This window comes from Alternaria metachromatica (genome assembly GCF_023757995.1).
Source record: "Alternaria metachromatica strain BMP 0045 chromosome Unknown scaffold_7, whole genome shotgun sequence".
NCBI classification, from domain to species: domain Eukaryota; kingdom Fungi; phylum Ascomycota; class Dothideomycetes; order Pleosporales; family Pleosporaceae; genus Alternaria; species Alternaria metachromatica.
Genome location: NW_026055498.1, coordinates 1,192,168 through 1,214,271, shown reverse-complemented (window position 1 = coordinate 1,214,271; position 22,104 = coordinate 1,192,168). Strand labels below are relative to the sequence as shown.

The 22,104-nt window shown below is 52.1% G+C and overlaps 7 protein-coding genes across 7 annotated transcripts; 2 read left to right on the top strand and 5 right to left on the bottom strand.

Moving 5' to 3' along the window:
• Positions 1-1,370: 1,370 nt before the first annotated feature.
• J4E83_004397 (uncharacterized protein) lies at positions 1,371-3,107 on the bottom strand (the record flags this gene model as incomplete). Its single annotated transcript, XM_049331326.1, has 1 exon — positions 1,371-3,107. One exon carries the CDS (start codon positions 3,105-3,107, stop codon positions 1,371-1,373), a length of 1,737 nt encoding a protein of 578 aa, XP_049189872.1.
• A 322-nt stretch (positions 3,108-3,429) lies between these two features.
• Positions 3,430-4,380, bottom strand: J4E83_004396 (uncharacterized protein; the record flags this gene model as incomplete). The annotated part of the gene is made up of 2 exons (XM_049331325.1): positions 3,430-3,569; positions 3,666-4,380. The coding sequence occupies 2 exons, from the start codon at positions 4,378-4,380 to the stop codon at positions 3,430-3,432; spliced, it is 855 nt and encodes a 284-aa protein (XP_049189871.1).
• A 3,225-nt stretch (positions 4,381-7,605) lies between these two features.
• Positions 7,606-8,358, bottom strand: J4E83_004395 (uncharacterized protein; the record flags this gene model as incomplete). The annotated part of the gene is made up of 2 exons (XM_049331324.1): positions 7,606-8,296; positions 8,351-8,358. 2 exons carry the CDS (start codon positions 8,356-8,358, stop codon positions 7,606-7,608), a joined length of 699 nt encoding a protein of 232 aa, XP_049189870.1.
• A 1,822-nt stretch (positions 8,359-10,180) lies between these two features.
• Positions 10,181-10,868, top strand: J4E83_004394 (uncharacterized protein; the record flags this gene model as incomplete). The annotated part of the gene is made up of 2 exons (XM_049331323.1): positions 10,181-10,450; positions 10,503-10,868. The coding sequence occupies 2 exons, from the start codon at positions 10,181-10,183 to the stop codon at positions 10,866-10,868; spliced, it is 636 nt and encodes a 211-aa protein (XP_049189869.1).
• A 4,012-nt stretch (positions 10,869-14,880) lies between these two features.
• J4E83_004393 (uncharacterized protein) lies at positions 14,881-16,495 on the bottom strand (the record flags this gene model as incomplete). The annotated part of the gene is made up of 2 exons (XM_049331322.1): positions 14,881-16,212; positions 16,490-16,495. The coding sequence occupies 2 exons, from the start codon at positions 16,493-16,495 to the stop codon at positions 14,881-14,883; spliced, it is 1,338 nt and encodes a 445-aa protein (XP_049189868.1).
• A 582-nt stretch (positions 16,496-17,077) lies between these two features.
• Positions 17,078-18,337, bottom strand: J4E83_004392 (uncharacterized protein; the record flags this gene model as incomplete). Its single annotated transcript, XM_049331321.1, has 2 exons — positions 17,078-18,295; positions 18,332-18,337. 2 exons carry the CDS (start codon positions 18,335-18,337, stop codon positions 17,078-17,080), a joined length of 1,224 nt encoding a protein of 407 aa, XP_049189867.1.
• Positions 18,338-20,830: 2,493 nt separating this feature from the next.
• Positions 20,831-21,514, top strand: J4E83_004391 (uncharacterized protein; the record flags this gene model as incomplete). Its single annotated transcript, XM_049331320.1, has 1 exon — positions 20,831-21,514. The coding sequence occupies one exon, from the start codon at positions 20,831-20,833 to the stop codon at positions 21,512-21,514; it is 684 nt and encodes a 227-aa protein (XP_049189866.1).
• Positions 21,515-22,104: the final 590 nt, after the last annotated feature.

The following is a 22,104-nucleotide window of genomic DNA, read 5'->3' as shown; positions in this document are numbered from 1 at the left end:
CGCACCTCTCTAAAAACCGCAGCACTCAAGCTACACCCAGACACGTTAGCAAAGCGTCCCATGATCAACCCAACGTATCGCTCTCATTCATCCCCTCCAGGGCTCTCTAGTTCCGTCTTCTTCTTCGTCTCCTTCATCTTGAGTCGAGTAGAAAATACGTACACCGCAGCTAGTGCAAGGCGCAGGTGGGCAAACACAAGGCCCATTGAAGTTGGTGGAGCAGCACCCTGGGATTTGGCGTGGTAGCAGATCGCCTTCTGCCATCGCTTTGATGGAGCCGTCGGCTTGGAAGATGTCTATGGCGAAGGCGGTGCTTGCGCACAGGGCGGTTAGGATGGCGGTGAACTTCATGGTCGGTTCGGGATGGGCGGCTTGTGCGGATAGGTGTGGAGTTTTTGGGATGAGATGGCGATGGGGGTCGCGGTAGTGGTGGTGCATGTATTTATATTCACCGACCTACCTGTTGTACAACGACCTACGTACAACGTTTGTTACTGCTTACTGTACTCCGCTTCTCCCGACAAATTTCGTATCGCATCGTATATTACCACGTACCTATGTACATGAATGTTGATCCCCCTCTCTCTTTCCTTCGGCCCGTCGTCGTACGAGCTCGTCGCTAACCTGGGTAATATAGGCTGAATAGCAGCTGGGCGACTTGGACATCACCATTCTTCTTATCTCTACTGCCCCTCAACCATGGTGCTTCTCTTCTGCGCCTCGTGCATCCTGATCAAACATTCTTTCCGTCCGCGAAGCCAAGGTTTGGTTTATCGCGATGCTTTCTCGCCTGATACGCACATGCAGTTCTGGAATATCGGGTTGAATCGAAATGTCTTTCGTCATCGTCGTCGTTACTGCGGCGAGTTGGGGTATTTGAAGACTTGATCGCCAGCGCTTTATTCGTGCTACATGGATGTCGCTTGCTCGGGTTGATAGCTGAAGATGCGCACAGCATGCGAGCCTTGGAGTGCCGTTTGAGACCTTTGATCGCGTATTACTGGAACATGTTGGTGCTGTTGCTAGTAGCCATCTTATGTTACGTCATGTACACATGCATTCACTAACCCACGAATAGTGCTAACGACTACTACCACACGCAAGATGCGATAAATATACTCCAAAGCATACATGAAGACGCGGAATTTCTTGGCGTAACGACCACTGCGATGCAAACATTCACCGCTACCTTTCCTGCAGGGTCCTTCCTCGGTTACATCTCGGCTGACTAACTTTAGGGCTTACATCAATTATGCCACGGTTTGATTTGCTCGCTCTTCATGAAATCGCCAGTGTTTCCATCGTTCCGTAGAACCTTGAGATGCAATACGGCGATACGACGTGTATAATTCGTGGCGTCATGATTGCCATCATGTCACCACCTCAGGTTTACCGCCTCTTCCTCTCCAATAGGGTTCCTGTCCCAACCTCTCGTCCACGAAGCGTTCAGGTAGACCGATGCCTTTGCTAGCATCATAGTCTCCACTAAGTTGACAATCCGTACACAGCGCGCCCAGCTTACTAATCCTAGCTCTCGCTTCCGTGTACCGCCCATTCTCTTCTTGAAACCGGGTCTTCATGTCTTTGAGTATGGAGGCTAGATGTTCCTGCCGCTCCGAGGTTACCTCAATCCATATCTTTGGGCATTCTTTATTGTCGCTGTAGCGCGATGGCTCCCACTTGATGTCTTCGTTCCAGCCCCAATCTCGCTCCGCGCTTATAGGCCCGTATCTGCTGAACATGTTGTATAAGATGATGGATATTTGGATCCCCTCGGCGGCAGCAGCTCGGCTGATCGATGCCAGGCTATCCAACCAATCGTCCTTCCAGTCCAGGAGCGGAAGTTCGACACGCATGTGCCTGAGCTGGAGGAAAGATGTCCGCTTGTTCTGCACCACTAGATCGAGTGCCGGGAGTAAGCACTTTGGGACGAAGTCGACAACCTTCTTATGGTCTATATGCTGGTTCTGGGCTCGTGTTATCCAGAGTTCTTGGAGGCTCTTGGGCAGCGTGGACCAGAGTCTATCTCTCGTGTCGGCGGTCTTGAACATCTCCTCGTCAGTAGTCTTGCGGTGGCCCCATATGTACACCGGGGCGACTTTGAGGCGCTTCAGAGCCGTAAAAGAAGAGAATGAACACGGGTAAGCCTTCCCACGCTCGGCACTTTCGTCGTCAAGGTAAGGATAGAAGTCTTCGTGCCTTAGCCCCAGTGTTTCCAGCGTCTCGTGATGTGGCTCCAGGCTTCGCATCATCGCCGGATGCTCTGTGTCGCACCACGCCCACGGGCCTCCAAGTTCGTAGTTGAATGTCTTGAGTCTTCCGGGTATTGTCGCGTTCAACATGCCTTGGAAATTCTCCACGTCAAGCTTTGCGCATCGCAATTCCAGATACTCTACTGGGCACGATCGTGGCTCCAGTTTCGAGAACAGGGCATTCTCATCGTGGACTTCGCTGTCGCCGTGCTTCCATCCGTATATAGAGCGCACGTTTGGTAGACAAAAGAAGGCTGCGACGTGACTGGTAGCGCTAGAATATTTGTCGTCTGCTCCAGCGACCAGGATATCGATAGGTTCTGACATTGCGTGCGGCTTCCCACGGATGACCTTGGGTAACAACGAGACGAAATCATCATGGCCATATATGCCACAATTGATGTTCAATCGTCGAAGCTTCGGTAGGCTGACGAGTAATAGCGCCATAATAGCATCCTCATTCTTAGCCGACTGGATCTTCTCATAAACAACAAATGCTTCTTCGACGCTGGACGTGTACTCCGCGCACTTCTTCCTCAAGATGTCGTGGGTCCCTGGGTCGTCAGATCTTGGCCAGGATCCGTTCGAATATCTCTCTTCAAAATCCGCCCAGGTACTAGTCACAATGAGGTATTTGACCAGATTGGCATGGGCGGGGGAAGTAAAGACCAAATATGCGAGAGCGGCAAGGTTGTCCGTCTCTCTCAGGTATATCTTCGTGTACAGCCATGGCGTCGCGAGCCGATTGAGCGTTCTGGAAGTCCGACATAGGCTGAGGAGAGATTCGCGTGTGGATAATGAGACAATGTGTTCGAGGAGCTCGGTGGGAAGCTTCTCTTCAATGGAGAGTGACATGGCAAGAACAACCGCCTTGCGGTGGCAACTTGAGCATGCGAACAGCAGGAACGAACAACCGTCTCGACATTCGGAAGTGGTTCATGGTTTTGTACTTACCTGCTGCTCGTTATGCAAGGCCAACGGGGCGTATCGGGGGCCTGCTTGGCATCATGCTGGAGTTACTGCAGGTGGTGGATGTGGAGTTGCTTACGTGACGTCATCTCTGCTCCACCCAATCACTTCGAGTTTGCTGCCTGAATCATCCACTCTTCATAGATCTAAAACTTTCTAATTTGAGTGCTAAGTACAGATCACCAGTTTCTGCCTTCGCTATCATCATCTAGTTCGCAGTCGCCTCAAATGGCCATCCATTGAGGTCGATGTTGAGTAACCTCCCCGACTCAATCTCCTCGGCACGAGACTTGAGATCGTCGATATCCCAATTACACCACAAGAATTTGCCCTTCAGGAAGCGAGCCTCTGGGGTAGAGAGCCAGAGATTGAAGCTTGCTGGAAGAGTGACTATACGAAGAACAATCAGTCTCATCGCAGTATGCAGTAGGGTCGTACACTCACCATCATCAGTCTTGACATGCTTGAAGCTATCCGCCCCACCGACTCTACGGTTCATCTCCGTCAACACAACGCCAGGCTGGGTATGGAAGACGCTGAGATTAGGTTTCGCAAGGAGGACCATGTCCCACAATCGGTACACAGCCATCTTCGCAACGCAGTAAGAGGCGTAAGCATCGTTCAGACTCAAATGCGCGCCCCAGGAGTTGATAGCAACAACATGCGCATCGGGTGCAGCATGGCGTATGAAAGCTTTCGCAACCCACAAAGAGCCCTCAATATTACCAGTAACCCCTTTAAGAAACTCGCGCGCGTCAACCTCAGCGAAATTTTCAGTCGGACCAATAACAGCAGCGGCGTGAATAAGCGTATCAATTTTGCCATCTCTCGCGAAATTGTCAAAGGCCAAATTGACAGATACCTCGTCGGTAACATCCGTGCTTTGGATGAAGACCTTTGTGCCAGGACACTCTTTCTCGATAAAGGCTTTGTTCTCGAGCAGCGGACCCTCGCGGCGTCCTAGCAGACCGATACGTGCGGCACCTGCGCGGGCGAAGAAACGTGCTGTTTCTCCTCCGATGCCCGTGTTGCCTCCTCCAGTCACGAGAATGGATTTGCCTTTCTGGGAGAGGGCTGAAAGGCTGGGGTCGCCGGCGGGTTGGGCTTTGTTGTGCCAGCGCTGGACTGGAGATGGGAATGGGGGAGTGGAGGATACCATGGTGATCTGGATGAGTTTTGGTGGGGGATAAAGGATTGATTGCTGTGTAATTTGCGACTGGTACCACTTGGGAAGATGCGAATGTCTTGGGTATTCGTAAATGAGGACGACCCATCATTCTTATAATGTTCTTGTGCCCTGGCAGGGGAAAGCGACACGGCGGAGTTCACGAATCCCGATGTACAAATTGTTCCGCCAGACACTAGTGAAATCCGACCGCACTGATTCAGTTCGGATGGGGTGGCGCTTTTGCCGGTTGCTATGTCATGCATACTCGTACATAAATACTCATTAATACCTCACTGTTGGTACATCTCGCTAGAATCCATCAAGCCATATCGCTAAGCCATGGAGGCCGTGAGCATGATCAACCCACCCATGCTGTCCATACCAGAACACCATTCGGTCCAACAGGCCGCGCTACGACTAGCTCTACTCGTATGAATCTGAGATGGCGTCTCGTCATTCGATGGAATGTAGGGCAACCACGCATTGCGGCAGGACAGTCGACGCTGGTCCAACTTTACAATCTCACCATCGACAGCCAGCGCAAATGATGTCTCTTCTCGCTGCTCGTTCTGCCGTTGCCTTTGCCACTCCTTTGCATCCTTCGCTTCCCAGAGTTGCCGTTTAGCGGGCAGAGGCGCAATCACGAACTCAGTGGGCATGTCGCACATGGCTGCTGGGTCGAAGAAGACGAGCTTGTTCAGGACGCGATAGATTACCGCGAGTCTATCATGGGTATTTGTGAGGGAATTTGGAACGGCCGTCGGAATGATCAACGTACCTGCGCCTGGATTCTTTGTAAACCCAGTCTTGCCAGCTGTCATCTGACTTGCTGCGACATGGTACGTCATGCGTATGACAATCAAAATCGTTGCGAGAGAGTTGTATCGCGACGAGCTAGAACGAAATTCGTTAGATGTGTTTCCTAAACGTGCGGACATATTGGACTCACAATAACCGCCCTCTCCAAAAGATAATCCAGATTATTATGCTCAGTCTCGCCTTCGTCGATACGAATCAATACGTAAACCGAAAGAGCTTGCATAGCACCTAGTAGTTCCCATTTATTCAGAGTTTGGTTCTGGTCACAGATGCGTTCACACTCGGTTCTCACGTTCCGCCAGAAGAGCTTCCGGCTTCCCTTGACCCCGTTAGCCATCATATGCACCAGCGCGATGCAGTTCTCAAGTGGTTCTGTCGTTGTCCCTTCATCCGTGGACGACATATAGCTTGGGTGTATGAAAGGTGGCAAGTCATTTTGTTGCAGCATTAGCGGATAAGACTTTAACGTGTAGAAGATGAGACTGGCCGCTCTTTCCGCTCCGTGGTGCATCTTTGGCCGTTGTATCATTGATCTGACGTTCGAACTAGGGCCGGGTGAGATGGCAAAGCACAGAAATTGTTGTCTCTGGGTTCGATGTTGCCGCTCCCGCTGACGAGTAAGTTTATTCTGTTCGTCGGAGATTGGGTCTGTTGAGTTCAGCAACAATAAAGGAGGCGTAATAGTCGTCGGGCTGGCTGATCCTAGTGAAGATGATGTGACTGGGGGAAAAGCCGACTGAGGCGAAGGTATCATGTAGTCGTCAAAAGCCGTCATATCGTCGAGGCTCCACTGTAGGTCTTCGAACACGGGGTCAAGGCTGGTCAATGTAGTAGCCAGAAGACCTTGAGATTGATCGGCTACAGTTGGCACAATCGAGTTTGCATGACCGTCAAGGGGATTATCCAGGTGGTCGGAGGTAGCATGACGCACAGCATGACGCCTTTGCCTTGTAGATCTGGAAGGATAGTGACACATGAGACCCCTTCGGATACAACGCGAACATCCTGGTAGTGCGTTATTGCACGCGGTCTTTGCCTTTGCGCAAGCCGCGCACGATCGCCGTCTGGGGACAGAGGCTCTGGTATTAGACCGACAGTAATATCCATGACGTTTCAATGATGATTCTTCGTGAACGGTCAGTCCAACAATCGTTGTCGCAAAGTTGAAGCAGCACGGCAAAGACACTGACGCTTGGTGAACGGCTTGTTGCACTGGCGGCACCAAAGCACACCCGCAGGTACCTGCTCCGCCATCCGGTGCTGGTCTGGAGGTGAAGATGAGGTTTTGTGACACTCACGAGACAGCGATTTCGGGACAAATTGAAGGCAAATAAGTTTTCAGGTGGCGCAAAATAGAAGCTTGGTCGTGACAAGCACAAGATACCTAGGTAGTCCTGAGGTCGAAGTGGATGGTGCTGACATATGCGGCAAGGACGCGCCCCACCTGCATCCTTCGGTCGGTACAAATTGTAATCCCCACCCCTACCAACATACTGGCCTGCTGTTGAAGAACCGTGGGGTCAACCTGTTGATGCACGCGCCTACTCGTATGTTGCGTTCGAGATTCGTCCCGCTATTCCCCAGCATTAAAACAGCGCTTTCGGAGATAGTTCAGCACTTGTCCAACCCAACATTGGTTCTCAATGAGACGCCAATGCCTTGCAGCTTAGAGCAAACGAACATAACGTCGTCCTGGGTGAGCGCGTTATTCCAACTTCGAGATCTGATGGTCCTCATTTCACAGCTATCTGTGTCGTATGAGTCTCTCACCGATCTCATGCCATGGAATAAGTAAAAAGGTGTGCTAAAGTCTACATTATAACAACAGCAACATACATTCTCGAGATTTAAGACAATGTAGCTTTTCGGCTTTTTTTTGGATGTACCCCGTGAAGCGGCTGCCAGCATTCTCCTTATTTGCGTTGCGATAATGCATTACGTGGATAGAAATTGTGTTCATGGGCTATTATACTTCTGTTGTAGCAGCAGAAACAAGTGATAATATCGATCATTGCAAGCAAGCCTTTGTGATCCTAGTCAACGCGAGAGACGAAGCTGTTAATAAGGCATCACCAGGGTTCAGCTCTCCACCAATATGTCAACATCAGCATCAATAAAGCCATCAAACATGCGACCTTTCCAATATAAGCCCGGAAAACACCGCTGCTGTGCTATCCCATTGAAATTGCGAGCTGCTCTCAACCCTATCGAAGGAGAAATAGAGACGCCGAGTAATACGCCGAGGATGCCGCTTCTTCATCAAACCAAAGAAAATGCCCTAAACCCCATCCTTGCACGTCGTGTACAACTTCCCTCCACAAGCCGTCCGACAAAATCATCTGACAAAAGAACAAAAAGTAATCAACAGCCAGCGCATTCCCCAACACGTCCCGTCGCTTACGCACCCCACTTCTTGACCGCCTCGCCCAGCTCTTTCGTCAACCCTCTCCTCACAGCCAAAAGCTCTTCTTTTGCATTCTCGGCCTCTTTCTCGCTCCTCTCGACCCGTCCTCTCAGTTTTTCGACTTCGTTTCTTAGTTCTTTGCGTAGTTCTTTGCTTGCTTCTTCCACAGCTGTTAGCCGGTCTACTTCCACCCGCATCTTTTCGCCTGATGTTTCGACAGATTCCAATCGCTCTTTCATGGCCATCATCTCTTTTCTCATGTTCTCAGATTCCTTCTTTAGCGCGTCGGATTCGATTTGTAGTCCGCGGTAGGCGTGGGATTCTTTTTCCATACGCTTTTGGAGGTCGGTCTTTTCGGTCTCTAGGCTGGTATTCGACGCTTTAAGACCGGCGTTTTCGTCTTTGAGGTGTTGAATTCGATCTGTTAATGCACGATTTACGCGCTCTGGTGCTGGACTGCGTGGGCTGAGGATGGATAACGGTGATGGAACGGAGGTTGAGTCTTTGAGATTTGAGGGTGGCACGATTTGCTCGCTGACGGTGCGACGGTGTTTCTTTGGTCGAATAGCCGATGCAATGCTGGGGTAGTCTTCATCGCGTTCGCGTTTGATCTTGACACTCAAGTTGTCTGTTGCTGCGCGTTTGATGGACGGCGGCTGGACCTGGATGTCTTCCGGTATGGATCTTGATAATGATGCTGCCTCTAGTCAGTACATTATCGACCAAATGACAATCAACATCAACATACAGACGGTAGATGATCGCTTTGGCCGAACAGCGATCGAGTCCTTTTCAATGGGCGTACTGGGTTCCGATTTCCTAGACGGCGGCAGCAATGGTCTTTCCCCCTCGTTCTGCACCCACAAACACGCGTCTCGGAAATTCCTGGTAAACATGGTAGGATCTGATCTTGTCCGACATAACTCCTTCACGTGGCCAGCAGCCAAGAAATAGTAGAGAATGAGGGCCGACACACGATGGATGGCTTTGGAGCCGCCGGTATCGTCTCCAACATCACAAAAAGGCGCATGGAAAGCAACAGTACTGGTACTATTCACAGCTTGCAACTCGTGTGCGCCGTCCTCCAACTCGGTAATGCGATAAAAGCTGACCTCGGCCTCATCTTCGTGGACGTGCGCGGTGACCCGATCTATGGGTTCATCGTCGTCGCCCGCGGGGCCTGGCGCATATCCGCCGATGACAAGCAATTGCTTGTGGGTGGAGCGCCCGAGCCCGCGCCAGATGGCTCTGCTGATGGTGAAGCTCTCGTCGAACTGGATCCAATGCAGTCTTGCGGCGCGTGGCAGGGCGCGAAAGGGCGCGGCAAAATTCGCACGCGCCCATGCTTGGACATTTTCGTTTGTCAGGGGCGATCTTGTCTCATGGAAGTCGGCCATTGTGGCGATTGATTGGCGTGGTGTCACCCGTTGTTGCGCTGGATTTCAATGGGGCGCGCCTTGATTCGCAGAAGCGGAGGCTGCGCAATTGCGGGTCGTGGGGTGGTGACGAGCTGGTGCTGTTCCTGGTCGCGGTGAAGAATTGTACGACGAGCACAGGTCGCCGCCATTGAAGCCCGTTGGTGGTCGGATCACGGCGACATTGCTCGAGAAAGCTGTGTAGAGGTTGACGCAGGCAGAAGTCAGGCGGGAATCCTTCCGCTGCCCGTTATTTGCGGGGCTGGCAGTGGCTGGACGACTAGAACGGAAGGTGTGCAGCGCAACCCATTTTAACACATGCAAGACGGCCATCATCCCAATCGTCATCGCACAGTTGCATGTTTCGGTGTTTTGCATCCATCGCGCTGCATATCTAGTTCTGGACTTGCGCGATAAGGGTGCTGAGCGTCCGTAACGCGCTGGTTCCGGGTACCGAGGTACCTCTTGTTGTCGAGCGCATCGCGCGCTTAGCCCCGAAGAGACCTGATACACTTGGCAATAGTATCAAAATAGCTAGAGCTGGATTAAGGTTGCAGGTGCGCTGGACAAGGTTCAGGATGGTCCTGGTCAGGCCAGGCGATGAGTTCATCGGCAGTTCACGGATGCTTGCGCTAGTGGTCGAGACCATCATGTTTCTTATGTTGTGCATGTGCTATGTATGGGTGCGTCGGGAACTGCACTCAGCAATCGTGAACATATACATGATGGCAGTGATGCCAATGGGTGCTGATACCTATGTGATACAGGTCAACACTTCCATTTTCACAACGGCCAATTGGTACAGCAGGACTGTGGTAGTACGAGCAAACTCGCCGATGCCGTCCTTGAGGGAATTTGCTTTTTCCAGTGAACGATCGATCGTGGTATTTCGTAGTGAGGTGTGTTTAACGTTGTTGCGTCCACGGGTGCCACGGGGTTCTCACGTGGAGTTCTCACGTGCCTTTGCCCAATCGGGCAGTCCTACGCGTCTACGTCATCGCCTTTTTTTCTGCCACGCGCGCCACGTGCAACAGCTTTCACAGTCACCCTGTGCACCTCCATTCTGGCCTTTCCACGCTTCCTAACTGCTGTCGTATCTGCAGCTGTCTTGGCCTTCTTCCTCAAAGCGCCCTTCCCCATACCGAAGGCCACGATGCCCCGCCGCAGCGCGACCTCGTCGGCATCCACCGATACGACCACCACTACAACACTCCCAGAAAAGGTCCAATGGCCGTCGACGTTTACAGACGGACTGCCACTTCCTAAGATTGTCGTATTCGATCTCGACTACACGCTATGGCCCTTCTGGGTTGACACGCACGTCACGCCTCCGCTGAAGCCTGTCGAGGGCGGTCTTAAGGTCAAGGACAAATATGGCGAGGGCTTCGGCTTCTACAACGATGTTGGCGGCGTATTAGAAGCAGTGAGATGACTCGATGTCCATCGACTCCATGACGAAGCTGACGTAACGGCAGCTCAAACACAAGAACATCCTCATCGCTGCTGCCTCGCGCACGTGTGCCCCCGATCTCGGCCGCGAAATGCTCAAGCTCCTCAAGATACCCAGCGCAAACGGATCGTCCTCACGCGCGATAGACTACTTCGATCACATGCAGATATACCCCGGCAGTAAGACGACGCACTTCCAGAGGATACATAGAGACAGCGGGATCGAGTACGAGGAGATGCTTTTCTTCGACGATGAGAGTAGGAATAAGAATGTGGAGGTACTGGGAGTGACTATGCAGCTTATAAAAGACGGTGTGACAAGAGATGTGATTGACAGAGGTGTGCAGAGTTGGAGAAAGAGAAATGGACGGACGAAGGCGCTGGAAGGCTGAGAGGACAGTGTTTGATGCCACTGATGGCTCCAAACACCGCCGTCGCCGCCTGACCGCCTGTTATCTTCTGTTGACCCCGAATGCAACAATGCATATTGCTGAGGCGTCGCGTTAGATTGATCCAACGTACATGGCGTCTCAGAACCCCGCCTTGTACATGCACATTAAAGTACTGTGGTGGCCGCTAGAGGAAAGATGGACTTGGCATACGCAGCCTTGTGCCCCAATGCAGCCGCTTCTGGGCACGACTCATACCCGACTTTCTTACGTGTCTTATAATAACATTCCTACAATGTCGGTGTGGCAAGGCACCATGGGTCCGCCCCATGCGGAAGCACTAGCAGAGCCGCATCAGGCTACGTGGCGCTCCTGTACCATACCTTGAGCTGACACGAAGGAGGCTGTGGCTACTTTGTTGCTAATGAGAATGTATACATGTGAAGCTAGTGTTAGGATCATACACCCGTCATGCGTCTCCCGAAGCTTTACCATTTCCGGTGGTGATGTCTGGCCAACAAGAGGCCTATGCGTATAGATTGCTTACGCTGTACTCCCGTCTCATCTCCCCATGCTATACTCAATGGGACAGACCGCTGATTTCTCGAACTGAATCTTGCGATCAACAGTGTTATGCGGCCGTTTCTGGACAAGACTTTGTACCATGTATGCGGTGCTCCTTCGACGTGAAAGTCATCATGAGCACATTGATACAGTTCCTGCTCGAAGTGGGGCTCTTTCGATTACAATTCTCGCTGTGGCGTTTCGGGATTCTCGCTAGTATCGTGGAAGCACTGCTTTGACTACCAAGCATTGCTATCCTACTGTCGAGGGTAGACGGCCTCTGCCTACAGTCCGACAGAAAAGCGACGCAAATCTATCAGGTTTCATTAGCTGCCACGTCTCCAGATAGGAAGAACAGAAGTCATATCAGGGGCTTCCGCTGTACTCCTCAGCCTCAAAAACCCCGGTCACTGGCAGTCGAATCCGCAGTGTCTCCAACAAGGCTTCCGCTATACTCCTCAGCCTCACAAACCCCGGTCACTGGCAGTCGAATCCGCAGTGTCTCCAACAAGGACGGTAAGGCTCTTCGCCCCGAATGCATGCCCAAGCCTACCATGCACATCTCTATCGATGGGTCTTCACCGGTCACATCGCCCCAAAATCAACACAGGCATCGGAGGTTTGTCGGAGTTGAAGCGTATGGATGTCTTACTTACATCTACATTTTGTCTATAAGTACTGTGTCCGCATCCTGCTTTGAAAGGTATCCAGCAGATCAAACTGACAACGGACAATCAACTACAAGACAAACATCGATTGAGACTTTCGGCCAGCCACAAGCATACAATCATGCTCTTCAAATTCCCCATCACCCTGCTCGCCATCAGCAGCGGCGCTATGGCCTACACGAACAAGTAAGATACGCGCGCTTTCTTTACTACCTCTTTCCATCACAATCATCTTGCCGTCACCGTTAATCGAAGGTATTAACCTTCTCAGCTGCAAGGGATCCACCAATTCGCCTCTCATCGCCGAATGCCGCGATGCCATTGCCAACAACATCAACGCAGGCCTCACCTACAGCCACGACCAAGAGTTCTCCTACGGAACCTGCTACGTCAAGTACGCAACGAATGACAAGGCGAGTGTGTCACACCCTGTGTCTGGTCAGAAAATCAAGGATGTAGCAACGCGCATCTTAAATGAATGCGGACATCACAAAGGCAGCTTTGGGACGGACAACTGTGACGGGTGCCATGTCACGGTCAACTATAAGGCGCGATGAAGGCAGAGCGTTGTCTTATACTCATGGTACGAATTTCAAAACACAGTCTTTACAGCAGTCAGTCATTACCTAGATATGTACACACTCATTCAATTATAACCTGCTTTATCTGAAACGAGATACCCATGAACTTCCAATCCAATTGAGATCGCACGGAGGAAGGCCTTTCTCATAGCTAGGTACGAGCGCATCCGGGCTTCGCTACGGACGGCCTCTCCATCACTAATCGTACGGTATGTCCACACACTCTGCGTTTATGCTAGCTCATTATAGAAATGTTTTCTAGTCAACAACGCCAGTATCGCGCCGCGCCGCTGCAGTTTGCCAGCTAGCTACGGGATGACAGCCCATTCCGGCCTCTTCGTCACAAACACCTAACTATTTAGTACTAAAGCGTGCCTCACGATCCACTCAGATGTCTTAGCGCCTGGTTCCCCGCCTTTTACACGATAGCCTTGGTGTACATCACCTCGCGCCCCTCGTTTACTCGTTTAGCCGTTCCTGGGCAATGCTTCTCCGTAGCTTGTTTGGGAGGCTTACGATAACTCTGCTGGGATATCGGTACGACTATGAGTTTGACGCAAAGCTTCGATGACGAGCACGGATCAATACCAGATCGCAGTCTGGGTCAGTCTCATGCTCTTCATCGATGAGCTTGCTGCAAAAGTAACTGCTTCACGTCAGCCTGCGTGGTCCATCTGCGCCATAAGCTTTTGGACCCTTCGGAAGCTTATCGTGTTTTGGACGGATGCTAATGCACATACATCAAGCTAATGCCGGAGCCGTACGTCCGTAAGGCTGGAGGCATGTACACTACGGCCCGCAAACCTTCACCACCTACTACTTCAAACTTAACCAACGAGACGTGATGTGCTTCCTGCTTACTTGCATCATGGCACCATATTGTAACGTCAGGATACCAGAGCTACTGCGACATCGTGATGCTAGGTTCTGCGATCGACCGGATCAGGCGTTCGTTCCTGATCGGCGCTTCCCGGATTATCCGAAGTGGGCGGATCTCTCGACACGTCTCTACGTTTGCGTCTAACAGCGGAGCACCTTCCGGTTGCATCTCTCGTTAGCAGTGGGCTACGGAATTTCACGTGCACTCCAAGACGTAAGGCTGTGTTTACTGTGTGTCACTTGAAGTACGAAAGGCAGACTGCTTTCATCAAAACCTATGCTGCGGAGGCATCGTAATTCGCGAGGTTTCACTGGGTTGTTACTCCTTCATCACCAAAGGAGACGAATCCTAGGGGCTCTTAACCTACATTTTAGGAACATGATCTCCAGATCGGAGTTGTAGCCGAAGCGTGTGCATCGAGCATATGGGGGGCCTCATCCCAAACACGCATGCCTCAGACCATCATGCACATCAGCATCGACGCACTCTGACCGGTATCTTCACTTCCAAAATAGTAAGGACAGCGTGGCTCAGTCAGCTAGGGGGCGGCGTGTGCGAGTCTTCCTGTACGCATACATTTTGTCTATAAATACTGCGTCCGCACAGCGATTTACAGACATCAAACACATCAACTTCCCATCCATTACCATCACAAACACTCAGAACCATCAATCAATCATGTTCGCCAAAATCGCATTCGCCCTTTTCGCTCTCAGCAGCACTGCTCTGGCCTACTCCGACAAGTAAGCCACCTCCCCTTCCCTACTTCCCCTCACATCACCTGGGCAACCTCCCATCTACCCATCATCCTCAACCCTCCTAACCCACTCACCCAGCTGCGACGGCTCCAGCCGCTCCCCCAACCTAAGCGAATGCTACGTCGGCATCGCCAGAATCGACGTGAACGCCTACTACAACGACCAGCAGGAGTTTTCGCAGGGTAGCTGCTTCATCAAGTACGCTACCAACGGCTCTGGCCAGCAGGCAGTGCGGGGTCAGGTTATCAAGGACAAGGCCGAGTATATCTTGGCTCACTGCGGAAAGTCGCATGGCAGCTATGGAACTGGTAACTGTGACAAGTGCCATGTCACTGTCAACTACCGCAGCTAGAGGAGATGAAGAGATACTTTGGAACTAGGGGGAAGAAGGGGGAATAGGGATTTAAGAAGGGGAGGTTGTTAGATACACACTCGTTCAATTGAAAGACTTGTTTATCTGGTATCCAACCAGCTAGCCAATCCTGCGGACTCTGTTTTGTGAAAACCTTTGAAGACTGTAGCAAGCGATCCACCCCCACCATCGTATCGTTATGCCCTGGCACGCTATACCTTCTTCCAGAAATCGGTGATCCTAGTTTGTCTCCGATCGTAAACCACAGGCTGAAAGCCAGGGCCGTCCTCGTCCTCAATCTCAACTTGATCTTCCTCTTCGGTGCCATCTTCACCCTCGCTATCTTCGTCTGTATCTTCGTCTTCGTCTTCGTCATCATCCTCATCGCTATATTCGTCATCATCTTCGTCATCTTCAATATCTTCCTCAATATAGTCCACAACGTCCTCCTTGACTTCCTCCTGAACATCCTCGTCAATTTCCTCCTCAGCCTCTACGTCAGCAGTCCCGTCAGCCCCTTCCTCTGCCTCCGATTTCTTAGCCCTTGGTTTCGCCTTCCACAGCGCCATCCCAATGCCCTTGCTCTCCACGTCTTCTGCCTCTTTCAACTGCTCCATCAAACCATAGTATTCGCAATACTCTTCACTAGCCAAGATCCAGCGTTTGGGATGACGAATGCCCATCTCGCCGATGAGTCCATCCGCAGCAGCCACTTCGTACTTGTGCGGCCACTGGTTTTCGTACTTGAGCTCGCGGAGCTGATCTGTCTTACGCATTTCCTCCGCATGTTCCGCGGTATAGGTGTGTCTCTTACCAACAAATTTCTTTGGGACGGTTATGGTGGTAGGCAGGAAGTTCCAAGCGAAGTTTATTTGCTTGGTCTGGATACGGCGGCGGGTCTTGTTCCCTAGCAGACCTGCTTGCTCGACTTCTTCTCTCCAGTCCCCATCGCTAAGCCGCTTGTACTGCACGCGCGCGAAGCGGAAAAGCTCTGCGGTCTTGTACCATTCGCGCTGAGGAGCTGGTAGATATTCGTCTTCTTGTTCACATATGGCATCCCAGTCTAGCGCGTCTTGAAACATGAGCCAGTCGTAGGCGATTTGGTCGCCCATGTCTGCGAGGCTGTCTCGCAATATGTCGACGACGTGGCTGTACTTTTCAAGCTGAACGGTCTTATCACTGTCTTTGTCCCGGGATGCGTCGGTAATTAGTAGTGTGACTTTGTCGAATGGATGAAGCAGGAGTGCGCGCCACTGTGGGATTTTGCCCTTCCTCTCTGTATCGATGTTCAGCTCGAGCTTCTCTAAAACTTCTCCACGACGCCAATTATCCTTCTCAGCTTCGGGTATCATCGCAATCTCTGCTAGAGCCTCAGCAAAGAAGTCGATATCCAGTGTGAGCGTGATGGTCCGCAGCGCCTCCCACCCCTGATAAAGCGGTATGCTGCCGAACAACTTGATCGCATGCCCATGCTCTTTCTCGAACCTCTGGGAGAATCTATCGAGATGCTTCTTCAGATGGCGAGCCGCTGCTTCCGAAAGCTCCTGTGACATGTTAGCCTAGCTCCCCGCATACACTGCTTTGACAGCATCTCATTTGAGGAAAGGTAGACGGTGTTCAAACTTTTCTTCGTACAAGATGACGGCAACAACATACCAAATTTGCCTGCTTACAAGCCAGTATCATACCAGGCCCACGTCCAGGCGTCCGGGGATTCTTGTATCGCAATGGGGGAAGATATCCATACAGAAAGTCGTAGATGCTCATGCGTACGTCGCGGTTCAGCAGTGTGAAGAACCTGGCGTCTTGAACGACTGGAACTGGCATCTCCACTGCGGCAGCCTTCATTTGCAACTTGCGGTAGGCGCTGTTGGCGGTAGTTGAGGAGAGCGTGTGCTCTGTCATAGTGATTCTGCGGGCGGTTTGTTTGCTCCAAGCTTGCGGTTGAGCGATCTCAATCGAGGTGCAGCAAGCGTGGAGTGGGTCTGGAAATGTGAAGGGCATCATGTAGAGTGAGGAAGCTCGGAAAAATCACGTCAGTGCGCTTAGGGACTGCTGCCTCGTTCATGGGGACAGACTAATCGATAGTGAAAGGGCGATTCACTCCGACCCGTTTCGGCGATGAATACAGGCGCAATGTCTCGGGCGATGCATCTGACGTCATGTCAGACAAGTGTTGTTGTAAAACTGAATTCGTCAAAGAACAAGTTCACCTAAGTCCATCTAAAGGAAAGTAGGAAAAGCGGACAGTCGTATGCAACAGAATCATCCTATACAGCTATACTACCTCTAACCCCCAAATATTCGCGTTTCGTACAACACACTCATCACCTACCACCTCGTGCCGAGCATCGTCACACAGCATGTGCCCACGCGTCATCACACACCACCGCCGCACACCTCTCCCACTCACACAGCTGTTCGTCTGCCAGCTGCAGGTACCGCCATGACAGCACCCTTCCTCACCATCTCCTTCTGATGCGCCTCCCTCCGCAACTGCTCAATCTTGGCATGTAGCTCTGGTACGCCGACATCTTCCACATGTTTACCGTGAATCTTACGGTTCGCGTTCTTGCCATGGCTGACACTGTTGTTTACTGCGTGATCATTAGTGGCATGCTTAGAAGCTGCGAGACCAGAGTGCTTAGTCGGAGTCGTAGAAGTTGCGGCAGCGCGTCTGCTATCGCCGCGAGGAGCGGGTCTACGTCGTTGTTGGGCTGGTCGAGGGGGTTTGGTGGTGGGCTTGGTGGGGACGGGGGTGTCGTCTTCGGTATCAGAGGCCCATGAGAGCTGGGAGTGGCGTCGGGTGGTGGAATCCTGGTTTGGTATCTTCTTAAGAACGGAAGTCTTGGGGGGAATTCTGCTATCGATCGGTGACGAGGTCTTACACTCGATGCTAGGAGACGATGGTGGCGAGGTAGAGGGGCGACTGGAGGGGATCTGCACCTCACTGGATCCCGAACTGGCTACTGAAGTGCGAGATGACTCAGGGCTAGGTGGAGGCGCAGGAGTATCGTCAAGATCGATGAGCAGATCTGATACTTGGCTAGCACGACGAAGCGATTGCGGGGCTGTCGCTGGTGGAGGAGTCAATCGTCCCAATGCAGCCGGTCTCGGAGACGGGCTCCTCTTGAAAATACTACGCGGCTTCTGCACGTCGTCATCGAGTAGATCACGCTCTTCACTCTTCCTCGTTCGAAATGTCGAAGGGTCGGGAAAGACTCTTGCCTCCGATATCGCGCCATCATGGTCTGCATCCTCATTCGCCGCCAGCCTTCGCTGCATCCAGGTAGGCGGCCTGGGACCGATAGCCGACTTCTCCTTCCACCACTTCGGTATGCCTCTAATGAAACCCAGTTCACGTAGCTTCTCGATACCGGGCATCTCGTGCTTGAACTTGCACCCGATGGCTGTCCAGTCACACTCCCCTGTCTTAATCCAGTGTGTGCAGTACTCTTTCTTGGATGGGTCGGGCTCGATGCCAGAAGGGTGGGGCACGCGGTATCCGAGGCGCTGCGCATCTTTCTGGTAGATGGAGGCGAAGGTGTCGGTGAGTGAGGACGGGCGTTCGATAGTAGCGGTAGGGGTTGGACGAGGTGGTTCTGGCGAGCTTACGATAGCTGGGAGCTGCTGAGATAGTCTAGGAGAGCGAGTGCCGCTCACGGGCATTGTTTGCGGCTCCGCACGTACATGATGGTCTGGTGCCAGGTACCGTGACTGCGTCGTCGTAGTGGAGCGAGGCGAGAAGCTGCTGGATGTGGGCGCGTGGATCAATAGAGCCGAAGGAATCTCGTCTGTCTCTGAGCAAAGCTTCCAGGCTCCGTCCGAGATCTGGCGATGGGTCAACTGACGTGGGATTCCTTGTAGCTGGAAAGGCAGCTGGTCTACTGGTACCAGCGGAACCATCACGCTGCCACGAAGAAGATAGTAGCGAAGACCTTCCGGAAGGGCGCAAGTGCTATAAGCTTGGGTAGTCATATCAACAAACAAACAAAAAGGGAATCTTTGGATACAGATCGCTGTTATGGACACCCTTGGTGTAGTGAGTATACAAAGAGATGGTTGAAATACGACTTGGAAGGAACGGTGAGAGGATGAGATCCGAACGGTTGTGTTCCATTATATTCGCGGGTGTGCGACTGTGCTCAAGACAGCAATTCGATGTCTCTACCCGACGCAAGCAGTTTGCCGGCATCTGCAACCTTGCTTACCTGTCCGGCAAGCCATTGTTACGAATCAAGACGTCTAGCAATGGCCGGGAGGATGAATGGATTGCATTTGAGTTGAAGATTGTCTGCGGATCAATCAGGGAGTATACATAAGCCTACCGAGATGGGATGGGAGTAACGCGTCCTGGAAGTTTGTGATACCGTGATCTGTCGCAACCCGTGCTGCGAATAAGCGACAGACTCCGCCAGAGCGTTGGCAAGCTGTGAGGAGAGGGTGAATAATCGCATTGTCGATGATAGGGGTTTGTCCTCGTGGCTTGGACAGCACGCAATCGGCCCTAAAACATGGCGTAACGGCTGGCGGGATGGGGAACTGCGATGTCAGCGCTTGCGATGCCAAACCTCTCGCTCTTCGCTCCTCAAAACGTCGAAGTCGTGATGCTATTGTGGCGATCGCGGTGACAATGACGAGTAGATTACAAAATTGAAAGGTCTTGAAGATGGCGTACCGCACTGCCATGTGGCCAGGCCAGGTTAACACTTTCGCTCAACGGGTATCCCTGTGCCGATCAGCCGCGGCACGGCAATCGCCGTCCTGCCCAGACCCGCCTAACCACAACTCCAAAACATTAGACTGCTTCAACCCGCGTTGGGCCATCACGGCTTTCGGATTCGGATCTTTGCCTTGGCCGTGGCAGCGCATGCCATGTATCATCTTCTCCCAGCCTGAAGCCGCCGCTAGGAGTCTCCCTCCGCATCTCAACGGTTGGCCCTCCGGTCGGTACCGATGATGTCTGCACAAAGTCAATCTGCAGATCTACCACCTAGTCTTCTGGCAGTTCACGTCTCGACCGAACATGTCAAAAGTTACTTGCATGATATTAACCGTGTGGCTTGTCCTGAGGAGATGCCTCCGTGTTGAGGTTGGCAGCTGAGGTATGCAGCCTAAGAGGCCGCCATCGAAGTTACCGCTCTTTCGCAACGAATAGACCGTCCGGCACATCGTTCATGACTCGGTTAAGAACGCGATCTTCAATAGTGGGTCGTTGGCTTCCACTGGTCTTGCGCGGCAGGGCTTCTGGCCAGTTTCGGAGACTACGCGCCTAGGACGACTATCAACGGTCCCTATGCTCCAGGGTCTGCTAATATTGGAGCCTTCCTCGGCATCTCGTTGTTTGTCGATGAAGTTTCTCAACGCGTAGGATACGGCCAGCAATACTTCGGATCAACGACTGTCGGTAGCTATGAGAGATCGCATCGCTTTAACGGAAACACAACGAAGCTTTGATAGCCGGAAAGCATCTCCGACATGAGCAAAGACGACCGCAGTCCCGAAGTGTTCGCCGTGGCTGCACTGTTCTTTGTGCTCACATGGACGACTGTTCTCCTACGGATCTACGTACGCGCAGTACTGATGAAGACATGGGGAAAAGATGACTCGTACATGGTTGCGGCACTAGTAAGTGGTCGCGTCTCGTGTTCAATCGGAGATTATGCTGATCAAGCTTGTAGTTGACGTTCACTGTGTACCTACCATGTCAGATCATTGCCGCGATGCACGGAACTGGTCGCCATCGATGGGAGTTAAGCGATAGCGATGCGAAGACAGCACTCTTGGTCAGTCTAACGATCTCATCACATTATCTGACATCTGACTCGATGCAGTTCTGGTATCTGTGCGAGCTGTTCTACGTGATAGCGAACTGTCTGCTCAAGTTTGCCATCGGCTACTTCTACCTGCGGGTCGCGATTGAGCGCTGGCATATCTGGGCCATCAGAATACTCATGCTAGGCACTGTACTATGCGGTCTTGTCTACTTCTTTCTAGTCTTGCTTCAATGCATTCCTAGTAAGCATCAATCAAGCGCGCTCGTTGTCAAATCCGCTAATGGATCCAGTTTCGGACTTTTGGAACGTGCATCCCGCCTCAGACAGATGCATACACAACGGGCCAACTCTGGGGATTACTTATGCCCTCGCCTCCATCAACGCAATGGCTGATTGGGCATTCGGCTTGCTTCCTTTCTTCATCGTCTGGGGCTTGGAAATGAGGACCAAGACAAAGCTATTGGTCGCGGGCATCCTTGCATTCGCAGCGATTGGAAGCACCGGTACAGCGATCCGTATGGCGTACATTCACACACTCGTTCAAGGCCCAGACTTCTTGTATGCTACCACCGACGTCGCCTTGTGGAGCACTATCGAACCCGGAATCGGCATCACCGCAGGCAGCATCGCAACACTCCGTCCGCTCGTCCGTCACTGTCTATGGAAGATGGGTCTAGCCGACGCACCTCGCGAAGAACGCGGCCGCAACTACTATCCTTCACAAGAAGGTGGTCGCATACGAAAAAAACATCGCCGCGGATATCGCCGTAGCTTGAGCCCTTCTGATCTAGTCCCTACAATTCCTGGTACCATGACTACTATACAGATCCATGGACCCCACGACATAGACCTGGAAGAGAACCTGTCCCCGCCGAAAATCGTCGTTACAGACGATGATGTACCGGAAACTCCAGAGGGTCAGATTATACACACTGTCACGGTTCAGCAACAGTACGAGGGCCCTGCGAAGCTTCCTGAGGCACCTCCGAGACTTCAACTGCGCGACAGCCTTAGACATAGCTTCACTCGCGGGAGTATTCTGAGCCCTGTATTCCGAGTGCCCGAGTGAACACTCGCAATGAGTACCGTATGTCTCACCGCCATCTCCATTATCTCAGTTGAGCAAACGGGCCACATTCTCACTTCAAGCGGTCAAAGACACCCGGCGATACACCGTGTCATGAACGCTATGTCTCATCGACTCACCATGTCGCGGCGCTCTGACGGACACGCGCTCCAACGTCACTAGGTCAGTCGTCAGAAGAACTAAAGCGTGAGAGCATCTTGGAGCGTGGCGTCACCTGCGCGAAACACATTCACCAACGCTGGCTGTCATTCACGTCACCCACAATTGTATCTCCACCCACCGCTCCTGAGCTCTCAGCCTCACACGCGAGACTTCGCTATACCATCACAATCTCAACAGTCCCTGTTCAGCTACGTTATAGTTCATGACTAGTAATACCGCGTTCACACCAGGCAGCCATACTGATCACGGTATGGCTAAGAACCCCACACCATCAACAGAGACTTCCAGTCAGTCGCGCAACCAAATTCCCACATTAGATGGCGAAGTACCCGTTCTTCCATCCAACGAAGGCATCCTCACCCCCGCCATCCCCAATCGGTCTCACAGCCATCCTCCGCCAAGAAACAACG